This window comes from Mus musculus, chromosome 3 (genome assembly GCF_000001635.26).
Source record: "Mus musculus strain C57BL/6J chromosome 3, GRCm38.p6 C57BL/6J".
NCBI lineage: Eukaryota > Metazoa > Chordata > Mammalia > Rodentia > Muridae > Mus > Mus musculus.
In genome coordinates, this window is record NC_000069.6 from 67,085,547 (window position 1) to 67,105,902 (window position 20,356).

Sequence of the window (20,356 nt, forward strand, 5' to 3'; positions counted from 1 at the left end):
AGGTTCAGAAAGGAAACATACTATGACATAAAAGATTAGCCAGAAAAAATAGGAGACAAAAGGTTCATTAGTTCTCAGTTGGCTTGTATCTTCCTCTCACTCTTTTTTTTTTAATTAGGTATTTTCCACATTTACATTTTCAATGCTATCCCAAAGGTCCCCCATACCCACTCCCCCAATCCCCTACCCACCCACTCCCCATTTTTGGCCCTGGCGTTCCCCTGTACTGGGGCATATAAAGTTTGCAAGTCCAATGGGCCTCTCTTTGCAGTGATGGCCGACTAGGCCATCTTTTGATACGTATGCAGCTAAAGACAAGAGCTCCCAGGTACTGGTTAGTTCATATTGTTGTTCCACCTATAGGGTTGCAGTTCCCTTTAGCTCCTTGGGTAATTTCTCTAGCTCCTCCATTAGGGGCCATGTGACCCATCCAATAGCTGACTGTGATCATCCACTTCTGTGTTTGCTAGGCCCCGGCATAGTCTCACAAGAGAGAGCTATAACTGGGTCCTTTCAGCAAAATCTTGCTAGTGTATGCAATGGTGTCAGCATTTGGAAGCTGATTATGGGATGGATCCCTGCATATGGCAGTCACTAGATGGTCCATCCTTTCGTCAAATCTAAGTGGATTAAGGAACTCCACATAAAACCAGAGACACTGAAACTTATAGAGGAGAAAGTAGGGAAAAGCCTCGAAGATATGGGTACAGGGGAAAAATTCCTGAATAGAACAGCAATGGCTTGTGCTGTAAGATCAAGAATCGATAAATGGGACCTCATAAAATTGCAAAGCTTCTGCAAAGCAAAAGACACCGTCAATAAGACAAAAAGGCCACCAACAGATTGGGAAAGGATCTTTACCTATCCCAAATCGGATAGAGGATTAATATCCAATATATATAAAGAACTCAAGAAGGTGGACTCCAGAAAATCAAATAACCCCATTAAAAAATGGGGCTCAGAGCTGAACAAAGAATTCTCACCTGAGCAATACCAAATGGCAGAGAAACACCTCTCACTCTTTATAATGACTCACTTTAATTGTTACATAGTTTCTCCAATGTCATTTTACAGGGAAAATGCCTGGTGGTGGTTTTAATGGCAGGAATTGTAGGATTATTTTTTATGGTGATTGCCTGGTCATGAAAAGCCTTGGAGTGGTAGCTCTCAATCTTCCTAATGCTGTGACCCTTTAATACAATTCCTCATGTTGTGGTGTCCCCAACCATAACATTATTTCGTTGTTATCTCATAACTGTCATTTTGCTACTGTTCTGAATCATAATGTAAATATCTGAAAGGCAGGATATGTAATATGTGACCTCCAAAGGGATTGCAGCCCACAGGTTGAGAACAGCTGCCTTAGAATGAGAAAGTAGTTTTATTTTCCTTTTGAATGCCACAGGAAGGTACTAACTGAGAATATATGAAGAAGCTAGCTGAAAGATTCAAGTACAAGCCTTTTGAACTTCTCAGTAAGTTTCACCATGAGAGCTCTAGAAAATTTCATGTGACTCTGCATGAGGTGTAACAAATTTATGTACAAATTAACATTTAAGAATAAACAGAAGGGGCTGGAGAGATGGCTCAGCAGTTAAGAGCACTGACTGCTCTTCCAGAAGTACTGAGTTCGATTCCCAGCAACCACATGGTGGCTCACAACCATCTGTAATGGGATCTGATGCCTTCCTTCTTCTGGTGTGTCTGAAGACAGCTACAATGTACTTATATGAATAGAGTTGTAGTGTAATAGAAGAAGCCTTATGCATGCACCTGTAGAATCTATAAACCTTAAAATTGTGCTTTGGTACAAAACCATGACTCATAGAAATATACAGGAGTTTTTAACAAATGCATTCTATGCCTTAGTCATTCATCAGAGAAGCAGTGACCTGTCACAAGTATCTCATATAACTGAGAAAGCACACATCTGAGTAACAACAAGAATGTGGACATGAGTTAGCTAACAGATCTGAAACTGGTTTCTTCTGTAATCAGGTAGTGAAATGAGACCTTTGCTTGACAAATTCTATTTGCATAGTTTTCAAAAAATATTACCTGTATTCATATCAGTTATCCATAATTTATAGTTTTAAGATAGTTCAGAGGAGGAAAAATGGGCAAAATAGGATATTTACGAATCTGTTTTGATCATCTCAATATTTAAAAATATTCCTGACAAAGCTAGTTATCTTCTCCCTTCTCTCCTTTCCCTTTTCCTTTCCTTTTTCCTTTCCCCTCCCCCTCCCTTTATTGATACAAGCCTCTGTTAATATAAACTAGGCTTTCATGGAATTCAGGATTTTCCTTTTCAACCCTGCCTTGGTGCAGAGATTATAGGCATATGCTACCATGCTTACGTCGAGTTACCTTTTTCAGACCTTAAAGAAATTATTCTATTAGATGTGAATCATGGCAAGAGAAAAAAATCTGTAAATATCAATACTAATATTTGTAAAAAGACCTGTACTGTGTAGTAGGATCTCAAAAAATGACATTTTTATTAAGAAAACATTACCCAGGCCTGGACTTGTGATACTTCTACCTTAGGATCCTGATGTACCGGGATTCTACATCCATATCATCTACATCCATATCATCATGCATGTTTAACAAACAATTGGCTAATGTGATTGTGTCTGTGATTACCAGTTCCTCAATTATGTGCTAATTAAATAGTTTTTACCAATTCGACGCAACCCAGAGCAACTTGGGGAGAAAGAGCCTCAACTGAGAAATTGCCACTATCATACTAGCCTGTGGGCATGTCTTGGTGGATATTAATGATCATTGTGGAAGGGCCCAGCCCACTGTGGGCAGTGCCACCCTTGGGCAGGTGGCCTGGGGTTGGTATACAGAAGCAAACTGAGGAAGTCAGGGAGAGCAAGCCAATAAGCAGTGGCGTTCGCCGTGATCTCTGTTTCAGCTCTTGCCTCCAGGTTCCTCCTACCTCGAGTTTCTGCTTTGTCTTCCCTCACTCACAGTAGGTCAAAAATAGGCCGAATATACCTTTTTCCTCTCCATGTTGTTTTGCTCAGTGTTTTATCATAGTAACAGAAAGCAAACTGGGACTATATTCTTTCCTCACCTCAGTGTCTTCATGATGGTTGACTCCTCAGCATGAAATAATTTGTTCTCTACCTTTCCTAATTTTAAGTTCATCTTTTAGATGTTACTTCATTCATAAAGTATTTTTTTGCTCTTCAAGAGTATACTAAGTAACCTTTCAGTTAACTGAAGAGAATTTTGTTACTCTAACTACAAATTACCTTCATATCTTAGTCAATATTGTATTTCTTTAGATCATACTAAGCACAAACTTAGATAATGAATAATGGATTATTTTGGCTGCTGTTTCTAGGTAAATAAAGGAGGGCTTAGGCATTTTTTTTTTAATTTTAAAGTTGACTTGCTGATGTTAGACAGGTAACCACCCTTTTGTATCACTCCTTGCCTGTTCACTAGAATATGAACAAACACACATATTTACAAAACCTGCAAATCTTAAGAGTACATTAAAAACAATTCTATTTGACTTGTACTGTATCTTTTTGTATTTTAAATGTTGCCAATCATGCTGTCACTAATTTTTTATAGTATCTGTTGTTTAAAACAATACTTCTAGGGTACATGTTTTAGATATTGATTAAAATGCTGGTTCTTACTAAATTTATTTTAGTATTTCTAAATACTTGAATTTAGTACATGGTTTCAGGACAAAATATCCGAGTTAAATATACAGTTCCATAGAAGTTTTAACTGAAAACCTTCACTATTTGCCTTCACCTCATGTATATATGGCTTTGTATGCTGAAGACTCTGCAGTATCTCTAAAGGAATGCAGAGGGGATAAAGATGGAATGCCAGCCGAGTCTCTTAAAAACAGTAAACAGGCTAGTCCCCTAAAACCCAAGTTGTCATTTTTTCCCTTTTTTTAATTAGGTATTTTCCTCATTTACATTTCCAATGCTATCCCAAAAGTCCCCCATGTCCTCCCCCCCCACTCCCCCACCCACCTACTCCCACTTCTTGGCCCTGGCATTCCCATGTACTGAGGCATATAAGGTTTGCAAGTCCAATGGGCCTCTCTTTCCACTGATGGCCGACTAGGCCATCTTTTGATACATATGCAGCTAGAGTCAAGAGATCCAGGGTACTGGTTAGTTCATAATGTTGTTCCACCTATAGGGTTGCAGATCCCTTTAGCTTCTTGGGTACTTTCTCTAGCTCCTCCACTGAGGGCCCTGTGATCCATCCCATAGCTGACTGTGAGCATCCACTTATGTGTTTGCTAGGCCCCGGCCTAGTCTCACAAGAGAGAGCTATATCTGGGTCCTTTCAGCAAAATCTTGCTAGTGTATGCAATGGTGTCAGCGTTTGGAGGCTAATTATGGGATGGATCCCCGGGTATGGCACTCTCTAGATGGTCCATCCTTCCAAGTTGTCATTTATGAATCACTCATTAGAGGTCTCTAATTTATATCTCATCATAAAGCATTTTGATTATCCCAGATGTGAATTATGATAAACTAAATTGGAACAGTCTCATCAATATTTTAAAATAATTCAAGTTTATTTATTTATCTTCAGCTTTCTTCCCAGTTTGGTAATCATTGGAGTGACATCTCCAAATGGACCAGATTGGAATAAAACAAAAATGTATGATGGATCAATTAGGTCATTGTTAGTCAGCACAGGTAGGAATTCAGAAGTAGTAGACTTTTGCCAGGAGTAGTGGTAAAAGTCTGGGAACAGAGACAGAATGACCACTGTAAGCTTGATACCAGTTGGGTCCACATAGCAAGCTCCAGATGCGCTAGGGCTGTATAATGACATCCTATTGCGCACACACACCCCACTACACAGAGAGTGGGGGAGGGAGAGAGAGATTGAGAAAAAAGTAGAGGGAAAGAAAGAGAAAAAGATTTTTGAATCTTAGTGTGATGTATTGGACAGTTCATAAGTGATTGGTTTAAATGTTCTTGCCATGCTTGTGATTGAAATGAGCATAGCCAGATGATAGTAGTAATCAGATGTTCTTGTGAGCTGTACTTTTCTACTATAGCAGAGTAGTTATATACAAATTCATGTAAGTGGTGTTTCTGTAACTTAGACTTCAAGGGTCTGAGATTGTGATAAAACGGAAAGCTCCAGATGGTTTCTCTGGGTCTAATGGTTTTCAATTAATACTCAGGCTGTAATCCTTAGATTCTGAAATTGGATATAACTATAGCAAGATAGACATGCATCTCGGCTGGACATTGTGGGTACAGACACTAAGCACTTATAAATGTCATTACATATTTGGTGATCTCAGCAGGTGCAGTTAGGGAACTGTAACAATGAGTGCTACTGTTTAAATCCTCCCTGAGCTGTTCCTACAAGAGATTTTGAAATGGCAACTTTGTGCTCCTGTTATGCCAGATTGTTGACTGGCTACCCAAAAGTATCACTGAAAACCAACTGCATTGCTGTGTTTTTAAGCAGTCTTTGCTTAAACAAACAAACAAAACAAAACCCCAAAGAGGCAATTCCAAAAAAAAAAAAAAAAAGAAATTAGTAGATAAAATATTTTGAAAATTAGTATAAATTTGAATAAGTAAAATATGAAATTATTATTATCTTGTTTGTTTGTTTGTTTTTTCAAGACAGGGTTTTTCTGTGTAGCCCTGGCTGTCCTGGAACTCACTCTGTAGTCCAGGCTGGCCTCGAACTCAGAAATCCACCTGCCTCTGCCTCCCAAATGCTAGGATTAAAGGCTTGTACCACCACTGCCCAGCATGAAATTATTTATAGTGTAACTACTTATAAAATAATTATACTTAGCCAGAATTGATAAACAACAACAACTTGGCAAGTCACCATTTAGCTATTTAATTTATAAGTTGATATGTTTAAATTTAATCTATCAATTACTTATTGTAGATTTAATATTACTCAGAAATATTCTTAGTTTAATCGAAAAGTTAAGAGATTAACTGATATGATGAAGATGCATGCTTCTGAACCTGACAAGTCAATGTCTGATTATTTTATATATTGTCTGATTATACATATATTATACATAGTTGGTGTTATAATTGGGTTTTTAAATTTTTTATCTAGTTTTTGCTTTGCTTATGAAGTCTCACACTGTGGCTAAGATTGGCTTTGAATTTACCTTATGTAGTTTCTTTTCCCATTTCAGCAAATGAGAATGGATTTTATTTTTTCTTGTCATATCACTGAAATCACACAGCTTTAACTTTTGTATAAAGCTTCTTTTACTTAGCACAGAACGTCAGTGATGCATTCATGTTGCTTATTTGTCAGTGGTATATAATATTGCTAAGTAGTATTCTATTGTATGAATGTGCCATGAATTATTGCTCATGTACCAGCTAATGACTTGACAGTATATATAGTCTTTGTTTATTGCTTTTGAAAGAATATGTAAGGGTTGTATTCTTTTTTTCTATAATCATTTGGTATTCTTTTTAAAAATTGGATATTTTATTTATTTACATTTCCAATATTATTTCCTTTCCTGATTCCCCCCCTCCCCCGAGAAACCCTCTATCCCATCCCTCCTCCTGCTTCTATGAGTGTGTGCCCTTCCCACCCACCCACCCACTCCTGCCTTCCTGCCTATCGAGCAAAACCACCTAATCTAATTTTTTTTTTTGGATTTAATTATCTTTATACTTAGAGGAATGATGAGTGGCTTAGTCAGTTTGTTCGGACCTGCTTCATGGCTCATAGACAGCTTATCATCCCAGGCTGACTAGACGGCTCTTATGAGCTGTGTCTGGAATCCTGCTTTTGAAGATTATACCTTTATGAACTACTCATACCCCACAGACCCAACTTCTCATGTCATCATATTGTATTCATGCATGGGCTTTGCAAAGATACAAAATTTTAATCCACAGTAAATTAGTTTTCTGGTTTTTTTTTTTTTTTTTTTTTTTTTTTTAAATGGGAAAGTTACATTTTGTTTTGTTTTCCTAGGAGGTGCAGATTTAAATTAACTCTTCACCTGGAGAAGGGGCACAGCCTCATTTATCCTAAGTTGGATTTCACTCATTGCTTAGTAGAAAATGATCTTGAACAACTACTACTATTACCACCATCACCACCACTACTACTGATACTACTACTTCCTCTCCTCTTCTTTCCCCTCTTCCTCCCTCTTCTTCATCCTTCTTCCTCCTTTCCTCTCTGTCTTCCTTGCTTTCTGTTTACAGTTCTGTTCATTGAAATAATAACTAAGGTGTTAGATATAGTTATAGGAATGTTATAAAAATGTATGCTTTAGCATGATACTTGATTATAATCACCAGCTTTTATACTTTTCATGAGAAAGCTGAGATTCAGAGAAGGTACATAATTTACCCCATATCATACCAGTGAGAGAAAAACGTAAGATTCAAATCAGATTTTCTCAATGTCTATTCTTAGAGATGCCATGTGATTTACTGTTGACTCAAGGCCTGGAGGTATTAGATAGACTTTTAGATCAAGGTCCTAGCATGCCTAAAGCCCTTGGTTCAATTTTCTGCACTGAATAAACTAGAAATTCAAGGTCATCCTCAAATACACTGTGCATTTGAGACCAGCAAAAGCTATATGGGACTCATCCTCCAAAAAAAAAAAGAGGATGTCCCTGGGAGAAATAGAGGAGGAGTACATCTTGGGGAGAGGGGAGAGTGAGGGGCGGAGCTTCGAGGAGAGGGAGGGAACGATGTAGTCAGGATGTATTCTAAGAAGAAGAATTTTAAAAAAAGATGAAAAAATGATGAGCTGTAGTGCACTGGATAAACACTTGCTCAGCTTGTGTACCACCCAGAGTTCATCCTCAGGACTGAGCAGGTAAATACGCACAGGCCAGGGCCTGCATTCCTCTCTGAGGGACCTTGGAGCTGTTTTCATAGGCTTCTTTATCTAGGTTAAACTTGAGGGTAACTGCTGTGAAGTGTGCTCAGCAAATCAGACATGTTAGACTAGAATATTTTGTGTCCATATTCTTAGGAGCCAATGATGTGATCCAGCTCATTATTTTGTTCCCATACTTTGTAAGTTTGAATTGAACCAAAACAGTCTCTGCATACTCTTGTGGATCCTACACATATACTTGAGTCATATTTTCAAGACAATCTCAGCATCACCTGGCAGCACCTTTAATGGGCACCAGGGACCTGAGTGCAGACATCAAAGCTTTCCCAGTGGTCACTGTCAGAGGGACCTTGGACTTCTTCTCCTTCTTCTATCTTCCATGTGGTGGAAGTAAAGATCTGCCATACCATACTCACTTTTATTCTGTGCTGTGAAAGCAAACCTAGGGCTCCCTGAATGTGTTTATTTCTCCCCTTCCTTTCTCTTCTCCTTCTTCATTTTATTTATTATTTATTAAAAATAATTGTGTGCAATATGTTCTGATCATTAAGTTAAGGGTTTTAATCCATCCTTCATCTCCCAAACCCTCTGCACCTCTCCACTGTTCAAATTCCATGCCTTTTCTCACTCTCTCTCAAACAGGTAAATAAAAAACACACACAAAAAACCAAGGATACCACACAATGAACAAACAGTAACAAAAGAAGAGGATCTAAAAAACCTTGAGAGACAGATAAGTGTGTACACACACACACATACACACACGATCCATTCAAACTGAATATCAGAAACCAGTAAGGTAAAACAAAACAAAGAAAATAAGACCTAAAATCTAAAGCCCAAACAAAACAATATGGGACCAAAAAAATCTTGAAAAATACCTTTGTGTTTATGTTGTATGCACCATCTACTGTTTGGCATAGGGCTTGACCTCAAGTGTGATGTAGTACCCATTGACATTCCCTTGAAGAAAGTAATTTTTTCTTTGTGAGTGGTTATTGGGAGTTAAATTCTTGGTTCAGGATGGGATTTCCAGTCTATTTCCCTAACTTAGTTCTGGGGCGCTGTTTAGTTTGTATCTGTGTGGGTCCTACAAGTCTTGCTATTGTCTATGAGTTCACATAAGCATCAGCTCTGTTATGTTTGGAAGACACTGTTGCCTTGGTGTCCTTCACCCCTTTGACTATTATTTTCTGCCTCCTCTTCCACATAGCACAAGCTGTCACTTCTTTTATTGATCTTGGCCATTCTGACAGGTGTAAGATGAAATCTTGAAGTAGTTTTGAATTGCATATCCCTGATGGCTAAGGATGTTGAACATTTTCTTAAGTGCTTCTTAGCCATTTGTGCTTTATCTTTTGAGAACTCTGTTTAGTCTGGTGCCTCATTTTTTAGTTGGGTTTATTTTGTTTTCTTAATGTTCAAGTTGTTTTAGTTGCTTCTATCTTATAGATATTAACTCTATTTAACATGTAGTTGGTAAAGAGCTTTTTCATTTTGTAGATGTTTCTTTGCCTGGATGAAGATGTCCTTTGCTTTTCAGTTTCACAAGGTCCAATTTGGCCTTGGTTCCTAAGCTTTCCTGTGTCAATGAGTTCAAGACTTTCTACTCTCTCAAATTCAGGGTATCTGGCCTTATCTTAAGGCCCTTGATCCTTTTCAAGTTGTTTTGTGCATGATGATAAACATGGATCTACTTGCATTCTTCTATATACAGACATTTAGTTAGACTAGCAGCATTTGTTGTATATGCTTCTTTTCCAGTGTGTATTTCTACCTTTTTAAAAAAATAACATAAATCAGTCTATAAGTATGAAGACTTATATCTGTGTCTTCATTTAAATTCCTCACCAAAGAGTTTGTTTTTAAACTAGTACCATGCTGTTTTTAAACTATAGTACTATAGTATAACTCTGAGATCAGGATCATGATACCACCAGCAATTCTTTTATGATTCTGAATTATTTTAGCCATCTTGGTGTATGTGTGCATGCATGCCTGTGTTTCTATATGAAGCTGAAAATTGTCCTGTTGATTTTTGTGAACAATCATGTTGGAATTTTAATGGAGATTGCATTTCATAGGATGAACAGTTTTACTATATTAGTTCTACTGATCCAAGAGCATGAGAATATCTTTCCATCTTCCGATATTATCAGTTTCCCCACTGTTTTAAGGATTTTATTATATGTCTTAAATTTGCTTAGACGTACCCTTAAATTGTATTTTGAGGCTATTGTGAAAGGTATTATTTTCCTGATTTCTTTCTCAGTGTATGTTTACCATTAGTATAAAGTAGTGGTTCTCAACGTGTGTGCCAGGACACCTTTGGGGGTCACACATCAGTATTCTCCATATCAGATATTTATAGTAAAATTAATAACAGCAAAATTACAATTATGAAGTAGCAATGAAATAATTATATGGTCGGGAGTCACCACAAAATGAGGAACTGTATTAAGGAATCTCAGCATTAGGAAGATTGAGATCTCCTGGAAAAGAAAACTTCTAATTTTTGTATCATGCTGCTTTGTTCAAAGTGATTATCAGCTGTAGATTCCTGGTAGAGTTTCTAGGATCATCTGTGTTTAAAATAATATCATCTGTAAATAAAGATTCTTTGACTTCTTTCTTCTTTGCACACTCTTTATCACTTTGAAAGACCCCACCATAAGGCTTAGCAAGCTAGCTGCAGTAACGCCATTTTTGCAAGGCATGAAAAAGTACCAGAGCTGGGTTCTCAAAAGTTACAAGGAAGTTCAGTTATAGATTAACAGTTAAAGATCAAGGCTGAATAGCACTGGGACAGGGGCCGAACAGGATATCGGTGATCAAGCACCTGGGCCCCGGCTCAGGGCCAAGAACAGATGGTTCTCAGATAAAGCGGAACCAGCAACAGACACAGAAGCCCCGATAGACGTCAGTGTTAGCAGAACTAGCTTCACTGATTTAGAAAAATAGAGGTGCACAGTGCTCTGGTCACTCCTTGAACCTGTGTGTCTGCCAATGTTCTGACCAGATATGTGCCCATTGCTGAACCTTCATTAGACTCTTTCCTTGTACCCCTCCCCTACCCATTTCTTGAAAATAGACATTGTTTAGATCTAAAAAGTCCCACCTCAGTTTCCCCAAATGACCGGGAAGTACCCCAAACCTTATTCGAACTAACCAACCAGCTCGCTTCTCGCTTCTGTAACCGCGCTTTTTGCTCCCCAGCCCTAGCCCTATAAAAAGGGTAAAAACTCCACACTCGGCGCGCCAGTCCTCCGATAGACTGAGTCGCCCGGGTACCCGTGTTCCCAATAAAGCCTCTTGCTGTTTACATCCGAATCGTGGACTCGCTGATCCTTGGGAGGGTCTCCTCAGATTGATTGACTGCCCACCTGGGGGGTCTTTCATTTTGGAGGCCCCAGCGAGATCAGGAGACCCCTGCCCAGGGACCACCGACCCCCGCCGGGAGGTAAGCTGGCCAGCGGTCGTTTCGTGTCTGTCTCTGTCTCCGTGCGTGTTTGAGCCGGCATCTAATGTTTGCGCCTGCGTCTGTACTAGTTGGCTAACTAGATCTGTATCTGGCGGTTCCGCGGAAGAACTGACGAGTTCGTATTCCCGGCCGCAGCCCCTGGGAGACGTCCCAGCGGCCTCGGGGGCCCGTTTTGTGGCCCATTCTGTATCAGTTAACCTACCCGAGTCGGACTTTTTGGAGCTCCGCCACTGTACGTGGCTTTGTTGGGGGACGAGAGACAGAGACACTTCCCGCCCCCGTCTGGATTTTTGCTTTCGGTTTTACGCCGAAACCGCGCTGCGCGTCTGATTTGTTTTATTGCTCTTTTGTTCTTCGTTAGTTTTTTCTGTCTTTAAGTGTTTTCAAGATCATGGGACAGACCGTAACTACCCCTCTGAGTCTAACCTTGCAGCACTGGGGAGATGTCCAGCGCATTGCATCCAACCAGTCTGTGGATGTCAGGAAGAGGCGCTGGATTACCTTCTGTTCCGCCGAATGGCCAACTTTCAATGTAGGATGGCCTCAGGATGGTACTTTCAATTTAAGTATTATCTCTCAGGTTAAGTCTAGAGTGTTTTGTCCTGGTCCCCACGGACACCCGGATCAGGTCCCATATATCGTTACCTGGGAGGCACTTGCCTATGACCCCCCTCCGTGGGTCAAACCGTTTGTTTCTCCTAAACCTCCTCCCTTGCCGACAGCTCCCGTCCTCCCGCCCGGTCCTTCTGCGCAACCTCCGTCCCGATCTGCCCTTTACCCTGCCCTTACCCCCTCTATAAAGTCCAAACCTCCTAAGCCCCAGGTTCTCCCTGATAGCGGCGGACCTCTCATTGACCTTCTCACAGAGGACCCCCCGCCGTACGGAGCACAACCTTCCTCCTCTGCCAGAGAGAACGATGAAGAAGAGGCGGCCACCACCTCCGAGGTTTCCCCCCCTTCTCCCATGGCGTCTCGACTGCGGGGAAGGAGAGACCCTCCCGCAGCGGACTCCACCTCCTCCCAGGCATTCCCACTCCGTATGGGGGGAGATGGCCAGCTTCAGTACTGGCCGTTTTCCTCCTCTGACTTATATAATTGGAAAAATAATAACCCTTCCTTTTCTGAAGATCCAGGTAAATTGACGGCCTTGATTGAGTCCGTCCTCATCACCCACCAGCCCACCTGGGACGACTGTCAGCAGTTGTTGGGGACCCTGCTGACCGGAGAAGAAAAGCAGCGGGTGCTCCTAGAGGCTAGAAAGGCAGTCCGGGGCAATGATGGACGCCCCACTCAGTTGCCTAATGAAATCAATGCTGCCTTTCCCCTTGAGCGCCCTGATTGGGATTACACCACTACAGAAGGTAGGAACCACCTAGTCCTCTATCGCCAGTTGCTCTTAGCGGGTCTCCAAAACGCGGGCAGAAGCCCCACCAATTTGGCCAAGGTAAAAGGGATAACCCAGGGACCTAATGAGTCTCCCTCAGCCTTTTTAGAGAGACTCAAGGAGGCCTATCGCAGGTACACTCCTTATGACCCTGAGGACCCAGGGCAAGAAACCAATGTGTCTATGTCATTCATCTGGCAGTCTGCCCCGGATATCGGGCGAAAGTTAGAGCGGTTAGAAGATTTAAAGAGCAAGACCTTAGGAGACTTAGTGAGGGAAGCTGAAAAGATCTTTAATAAACGAGAAACCCCGGAAGAAAGAGAGGAACGTATCAGGAGAGAAACAGAGGAAAAAGAAGAACGCCGTAGGGCAGAGGATGAGCAGAAAGAGAAAGAAAGGGACCGCAGAAGACATAGAGAGATGAGCAAGCTCTTGGCCACTGTAGTTATTGGTCAGAGACAGGATAGACAGGGGGGAGAGCGGAAGAGGCCCCAACTTGATAAGGATCAATGCGCCTACTGCAAAGAAAAGGGACACTGGGCTAAAGACTGCCCAAAGAAGCCACGAGGGCCCCGAGGACCGAGGCCCCAGACCTCCCTCCTGACCTTAGGTGACTAGGGAGGTCAGGGTCAGGAGCCCCCCCCTGAACCCAGGATAACCCTCAAAGTCGGGGGGCAACCCGTCACCTTCCTGGTAGATACTGGGGCCCAACACTCCGTGCTGACCCAAAATCCTGGACCCCTAAGTGACAAGTCTGCCTGGGTCCAAGGGGCTACTGGAGGAAAGCGGTATCGCTGGACCACGGATCGCAAAGTGCATCTAGCTACCGGTAAGGTCACCCACTCCTTCCTCCATGTACCAGACTGCCCCTATCCTCTGCTAGGAAGAGATTTGCTGACTAAACTAAAAGCCCAAATCCACTTTGAGGGATCAGGAGCTCAGGTTGTGGGACCAATGGGACAGCCTCTGCAAGTGCTGACCCTAAACATAGAAGATGAGTATCGGCTACATGAGACCTCAAAAGAGCCGGATGTTTCTCTAGGGTCCACATGGCTTTCTGATTTTCCCCAGGCCTGGGCGGAAACCGGGGGCATGGGACTGGCAGTTCGCCAAGCTCCTCTGATCATACCTCTGAAGGCAACCTCTACCCCCGTGTCCATAAAATACGGACCGAGTTCAGTTCGGACCGGTGGTAGCCTTAAACCCGGCCACGTTGCTCCCCTTGCCGGGAAAAGAGACCCCCCACGACTGCCTCGAGATCCTGGCTGAGACACACGGCACCAGACCGGACCTCACGGACCAGCCCCTCCCAAATGCCGACCACACCTGGTATACAGATGGAAGCAGCTTCCTGCAGGAGGGGCAACGTAAGGCTGGAGCAGCGGTGACCACCGAGACCGAGGTAATCTGGGCCAAGGCGTTGCCAGCCGGGACATCCGCCCAGCGAGCTGAACTAATAGCACTCACCCAGGCCCTAAAGATGGCAGAAGGTAAGAAGCTAAATGTTTATACTGATAGCCGCTATGCCTTTGCTACCGCCCATGTCCATGGAGAAATATATAGGAGACGTGGGTTGCTCACCTCAGAAGGCAAGGAGATCAAGAACAAGGGCGAAATCTTGGCCTTACTGAAAGCTCTCTTTCTGCCCAAAAGACTCAGTATAATTCACTGCCCAGGACATCAGAAAGGCAATAGTGCTGAAGCTAAAGGCAACCGAATGGCGGACCAGGCAGCCCGGGAAGCAGCCATGGGGACTGACACAAAGGCCTCCTCACTTCTCATAGAGACCTCAACCCCGTACACTCCAGACTTCTTCCATTATACTGAAACAGATATAAAGAACCTACGAGAGTTGGGAGCCACATATGATAGAGAGAAAAAATATTGGGTCCTGCAAGGCAAACCTGTGATGCCTGACCAGTTCACCTTTGAATTATTAGACTTCCTTCACCAGCTCACCCACCTTAGCTATCAGAAGATGAGGGCACTTCTAGACAAAAAAGAAAGCCCCTATTACATGCTAAATAAAAATAAGATCCTCCACGAGGTGGCGGAATCATGCCAAGCCTGTGTCCAAGTAAATGCCAGTAAAGCTAAGGTCGGTCCCGGGGTGCGAGTAAGAGGACATCGACCAGGCACCCATTGGGAAATTGACTTTACTGAAGTAAGGCCCGGACTGTATGGGCATAAGTATCTTCTGGTGTTTGTGGACACGTTCTCTGGCTGGGTGGAAGCCTTCCCAACCAAGCATGAGATTGCCAAAGTTGTGACCAAAAAGCTTCTAGAAGAAATATTTCCAAGGTTTGGAATGCCCCAAGTATTGGGGACTGATAATGGGCCTGCCTTCGTCTCCCAGGTAAGTCAGTCGGTGGCCAAGCTACTGGGGATTGATTAGAAACTACATTGTGCTTACAGACCCCAGAGTTCAGGTCAGGTAAAAAGAATGAATAGGACAATCAAGGAGACTTTGACCAAATTAACGCTTGCAACTGGCACTAGAGACTGGGTACTCCTACTTCCCTTGGCCCTCTACCGAGCCCGCAACACTCCGGGCCCCCATGGACTCACTCCGTATGAAATCCTGTATGGGGCGCCCCCGCCCCTTGTTAATTTCCATGATCCTGAAATGTCAAAGTTTACTAATAGCCCCTCTCTCCAAGCTCACTTACAGGCCCTCCAAGCAGTACAACAAGAGGTCTGGAAGCCGCTGGCCGCTGCCTATCAGGACCAACAAGACCAGCCTGTGATACCACACCCCTTCCGTGTCGGCGACACCGTGTGGGTACGCCGGCACCAGACTAAGAACTTGGAACCTCGCTGGAAAGGACCCTACACCGTCCTGCTGACCACCCCCACCGCTCTCAAAGTAGACGGCATCGCTGCGTGGATCCACGCCGCTCACGTAAAAGCGGCGACAACCCCTCCGGCCGGAACAGCATCAGGACCGACATGGAAGGTCCAGCGTTCTCAAAACCCCTTAAAGATAAGATTAACCCGTGGGCCCCCCTGATAGTCCTGGAGATCTTAATAAGGGCAGGAGTATCAGTACCACATGACAGCCCTCATCAGGTCTTCAATGTTACTTGGAGAGTTACCAACTTAATGACAGGACAAACAGCTAATGCTACCTCCCTCCTGGGGACAATGACCGATGCCTTTCCCAAACTGTACTTTGACTTGTGCGATTTAATAGGGGACGACTGGGATGAGACTGGACTCGGGTGTCGCACTCCCGGGGGAAGAAAAAGGGCAAGAACATTTGACTTCTATGTTTGCCCCGGGCATACTGTACCAACAGGGTGTGGAGGCCCGAGAGAGGGCTACTGTGGCAAATGGGGCTGTGAGACCACTGGACAGGCATACTGGAAGCCATCATCATCATGGGACCTAATTTCCCTTAAGCGAGGAAACACCCCTCGGAATCAGGGCCCCTGTTATGATTCCTCAGCGGTCTCCAGTGGCATCCAGGGTGCCACACCGGGGGGTCGATGCAATCCCCTAGTCCTAGAATTCACTGACGCGGGTAAAAAGGCCAGCTGGGATGGCCCCAAAGTATGGGGACTAAGACTGTACCGATCCACAGGAACCGACCCGGTGACCCGGTTCTCTTTGACCCGCCAGGTCCTCAATATAGGGCCCCGCATCCCCATTGGGCCTAATCCCGTGATCACTGACCAGTTACCCCCCTCCCGACCCGTGCAGATCATGCTCCCCAGGCCTCCTCAGCCTTCCCCTACAGGCGCAGCCTCTATACAACCTGGGACGGGAGACAGACTGCTGAACCTGGTAGATGGAGCCTACCAAGCACTCAACCTCACCAGTCCTGACAAAACCCAAGAGTGCTGGTTGTGTCTGGTATCGGGACCCCCCTATTACGAAGGGGTTGCCGTCCTAGGTACCTACTCCAACCATACCTCTGCCCCAGCTAACTGCTCCGTGGCCTCCCAACACAAGCTGACCCTGTCCGAAGTAACCGGACAGGGACTCTGCGTAGGAGCAGTTCCCAAAACCCATCAGGCCCTGTGTAATACCACCCAGAATACAAGCGACGGGTCCTACTATCTGGCTGCTCCCGCCGGGACCATTTGGGCTTGCAACACCGGGCTCACTCCCTGCCTATAAAAGAGAGCCGGTGTCATTAACTCTGGCCCTGCTGTTGGGAGGACTTACTATGGGCGGCATAGCTGCAGGAGTAAGAACAGGGACTACAGCCCTAGTGGCCACCAAGCAATTCGAGCAGCTCCAGGCAGCCATACATACAGACCTTGGGGCCTTAGAAAAATCAGTCAGTGCCCTAGAAAAGTCTCTGACCTCGTTGTCTGAGGTGGTCCTACAGAACCGGAGAGGATTAGATCTACTGTTCCTAAAAGAAGGAGGATTATGTGCTGCCCTAAAAGAAGAATGCTGCTTCTACGCGGACCACACTGGCGTAGTGAGAGATAGCATGGCAAAGCTAAGAGAAAGGTTAAACCAGAGACAAAAATTGTTCGAATCAGGACAAGGGTGGTTTGAGGGACTGTTTAACAGGTCCCCATGGTTCACGACCTTGATATCCACCATTATGGGCCCCTTGATAATACTCTTATTAATCCTACTCTTCGGACCCTGTATTCTCAACCGCTTGGTCCAGTTTGTAAAAGACAGAATTTCGGTGGTGCAGGCCCTGGTTCTGACCCAACAGTATCACCAACTCAAATCAATAGGTCCAGAAGAAGTGGAATCACGTGAATAAAAGATTTTATTCAGTTTCCAGAAAGAGGGGGGAATGAAAGACCCCACCATAAGGCTTAGCAAGCTAGCTGCAGTAACGCCATTTTTGCAAGGCATGAAAAAGTACCAGAGCTGGGTTCTCAAAAGTTACAAGGAAGTTCAGTTATAGATTAACAGTTAAAGATCAAGGCTGAATAGCACTGGGACAGGGGCCGAACAGGATATCGGTGATCAAGCACCTGGGCCCCGGCTCAGGGCCAAGAACAGATGGTTCTCAGATAAAGCGGAACCAGCAACAGACACAGAAGCCCCGATAGACGTCAGTGTTAGCAGAACTAGCTTCACTGATTTAGAAAAATAGAGGTGCACAGTGCTCTGGTCACTCCTTGAACCTGTGTGTCTGCCAATGTTCTGACCAGATATGTGCCCATTGCTGAACCTTCATTAGACTCTTTCCTTGTACCCCTCCCCTACCCATTTCTTGAAAATAGACATTGTTTAGATCTAAAAAGTCCCACCTCAGTTTCCCCAAATGACCGGGAAGTACCCCAAACCTTATTCGAACTAACCAACCAGCTCGCTTCTCGCTTCTGTAACCGCGCTTTTTGCTCCCCAGCCCTAGCCCTATAAAAAGGGTAAAAACTCCACACTCGGCGCGCCAGTCCTCCGATAGACTGAGTCGCCCGGGTACCCGTGTTCCCAATAAAGCCTCTTGCTGTTTACATCCGAATCGTGGACTCGCTGATCCTTGGGAGGGTCTCCTCAGATTGATTGACTGCCCACCTGGGGGGTCTTTCAACTTTCAGTTGTCTTGCTGCTTAGCTAAGACTTTGAAGTACTATAGTGAAGATGCAGTGAGAGATTGAGCATCGTTGTCTTGTTTCTGATCTCTCTCTCTCTCTCTCTCTCTCTCTCTCTCTCTCTCTCTCTCTCTCTCTCTCGGTTTGGTATCGGTCATCGACTTGCTGTGATTGCCTTTGAGGTATGTAGTGACAATTTTGAAGTTTTGGTTTCTTTGAAAATACAGAAACATTATAAGAATTCATTTTTGTTTCAATCCTAGGTGTGTGGCTATAGGGTTGTTTCAGTTTTTCCATGCAGCTGACTATGGTTTGCCTGTGCTCTAGCTGGAGGCATTGTTTTATCCCACTGTACATGGTTTCTGTGATTGTGTGGTATTTGGAGTTCTGGGGGACTTTTTAGAGGGATGTAAATGGTAGGGCACTAAGAGGTGGTGGTGGTGGAGAAGAATATTGCTGGTTGCTGTTTGCTGCTGTTGGTCATGGTTTGTTAAGTAGAAACGAGAAGAAATTAGATATACTGTTTGCCACAGACCCCTTTGTCTGTGTGGAACGGGTCTCTAGTCGCAGGTGGGCAAAGCGTTGGATGAATTGACAGATAGATGCACACAGGAGAGGTTGTGTAGAATCTGAATGTAATGTCAAATCAAGCATCAAACTTTTTATACAGAAGACAATAAGGAAGTTGGGTGACACACTCGCAAGGTACAAAGAGGTTACTGGATTCTTACATAAAACAGAGGAATGCAAACACAGAAGGTCTAACAGGAACCACCTGGGATAGAATTCATTGTTAACAACTGGGATCTACAAGGGCTCCTGGCTTCTAAGAGTCACTTAATCTTAGAAGCCAGGGTCAAGGGCTCCGTGCCCTTGCCATAGTTCCTATTTTAGTCTATTGTATAATCCACCTTCCCCCTAGGCCTTTGTAAATACGTGTGTGTATGGGTGTAACTCAGCTATAGTTCTAAGTATCTATTCTGGTTTCTCCTTAGGTTTGAAACTTCCTTCTTCCTTGGTGATGGTAAATTCCTGTGTAGGGGAGTGACTTAGCTTTTATTCAAAGTGATAGTGTAGTACCAGAGGCTATTCTGAATGTCACTGAATAGCAACATTCTTACTGAATTTCTAGCCCATGGTCTTGCTCAAGGACGTTCTAGGACTGTTGGAACACTGGCGAAGGCTTTAGCTATGTCAGAATTCAATCTTAAAAGGCACTTATAATAGAATAATACTAAAAGAGAGCACGTGGATCCATACACTAGACTAAATTAATGTATGGATTAGAGAGAACGCCAGACTCCAGGAGTGAGTTTCCGTGAAACTCTTTTGCCTCATGAGTAGCTTCCAAGCCTCAGCCTGTCAAGCTGACTCCACCGAGAGCGTGGCATACTGATGGAGAAGATAAAACTTGTCCCAAGGAACTTAATGCCCCTAATCAGCAGAAAGTAATCTTAAGGATAATGTCTCCCCCTTTCCTCTCTATCCTTCTTTCTCTCTTATCTAGTGTTAGCGGGATAAAAGGGTGTGAGGAAAAAGAACCCACAATATAGCAATTGACAATCTCAGAGGTATGCCCTCTGTTTTCACAGTCTTTTGAGGACTTTTATTATGGATAGATGTTGAGTTTTGTCAAAGGCCTTTTTTGCATCTATTGAGATTTTTGGTTTTTTTTTTTTAATAGTCTATGTAGTAGATTGATTTACATATGTTGAACCATACCTACATTTCTGAGGTGAAGCCTACTTGATCATGGTGGATGATCTTGGATTTGATTTGCAAGTAATTTATTGAGAATTTTTTGCATCTATGTTTATAGGGAAAATTGATCTTGTTAAAAGACTTAGGAAATGTTCCTTCTGTTTCTATTCTGTGGCAAAATTTGAAGTCTGGGGCTTCTTTCTTGCAGGACTATTAAAACTCTATGCTGAATCCATCTTGCCTGAGGGTTTTGTTTTTTTTTTTAATTTGTTTGGGAGACATAATTACTGTTTGTACCTCAGTAGGGGTAATGGGTGTGTTTAAATTTCTTATATATTCTTTATCTATATTTGGTAGAAGATATGTGTGCATATATCTCCTTTTCATTTAGATTATCCAGTTTGG

At 43.4% G+C, this 20,356-nt stretch overlaps 1 protein-coding gene across 13 annotated transcripts in view; it reads left to right on the plus strand.

The window, feature by feature from the left end:
• Positions 1-20,356, plus strand: part of Rsrc1 (arginine/serine-rich coiled-coil 1) — a 377,040-nt gene that overhangs the window by 104,183 nt on the left and 252,501 nt on the right. Inside the window, exon 5 of one of the 13 annotated variants that reach the window (XM_011240198.2) lies at positions 15,401-16,920. The exons of the other annotated variants lie outside the window; for them this stretch is intronic. Coding sequence (XP_011238500.2) covers positions 15,401-15,750 — 350 coding nt within the window. The 3' untranslated portion in view covers positions 15,751-16,920. Of the gene's footprint in view, positions 1-15,400; positions 16,921-20,356 lie in introns of those variants that run through there. 13 annotated transcript variants of the gene reach the window in all.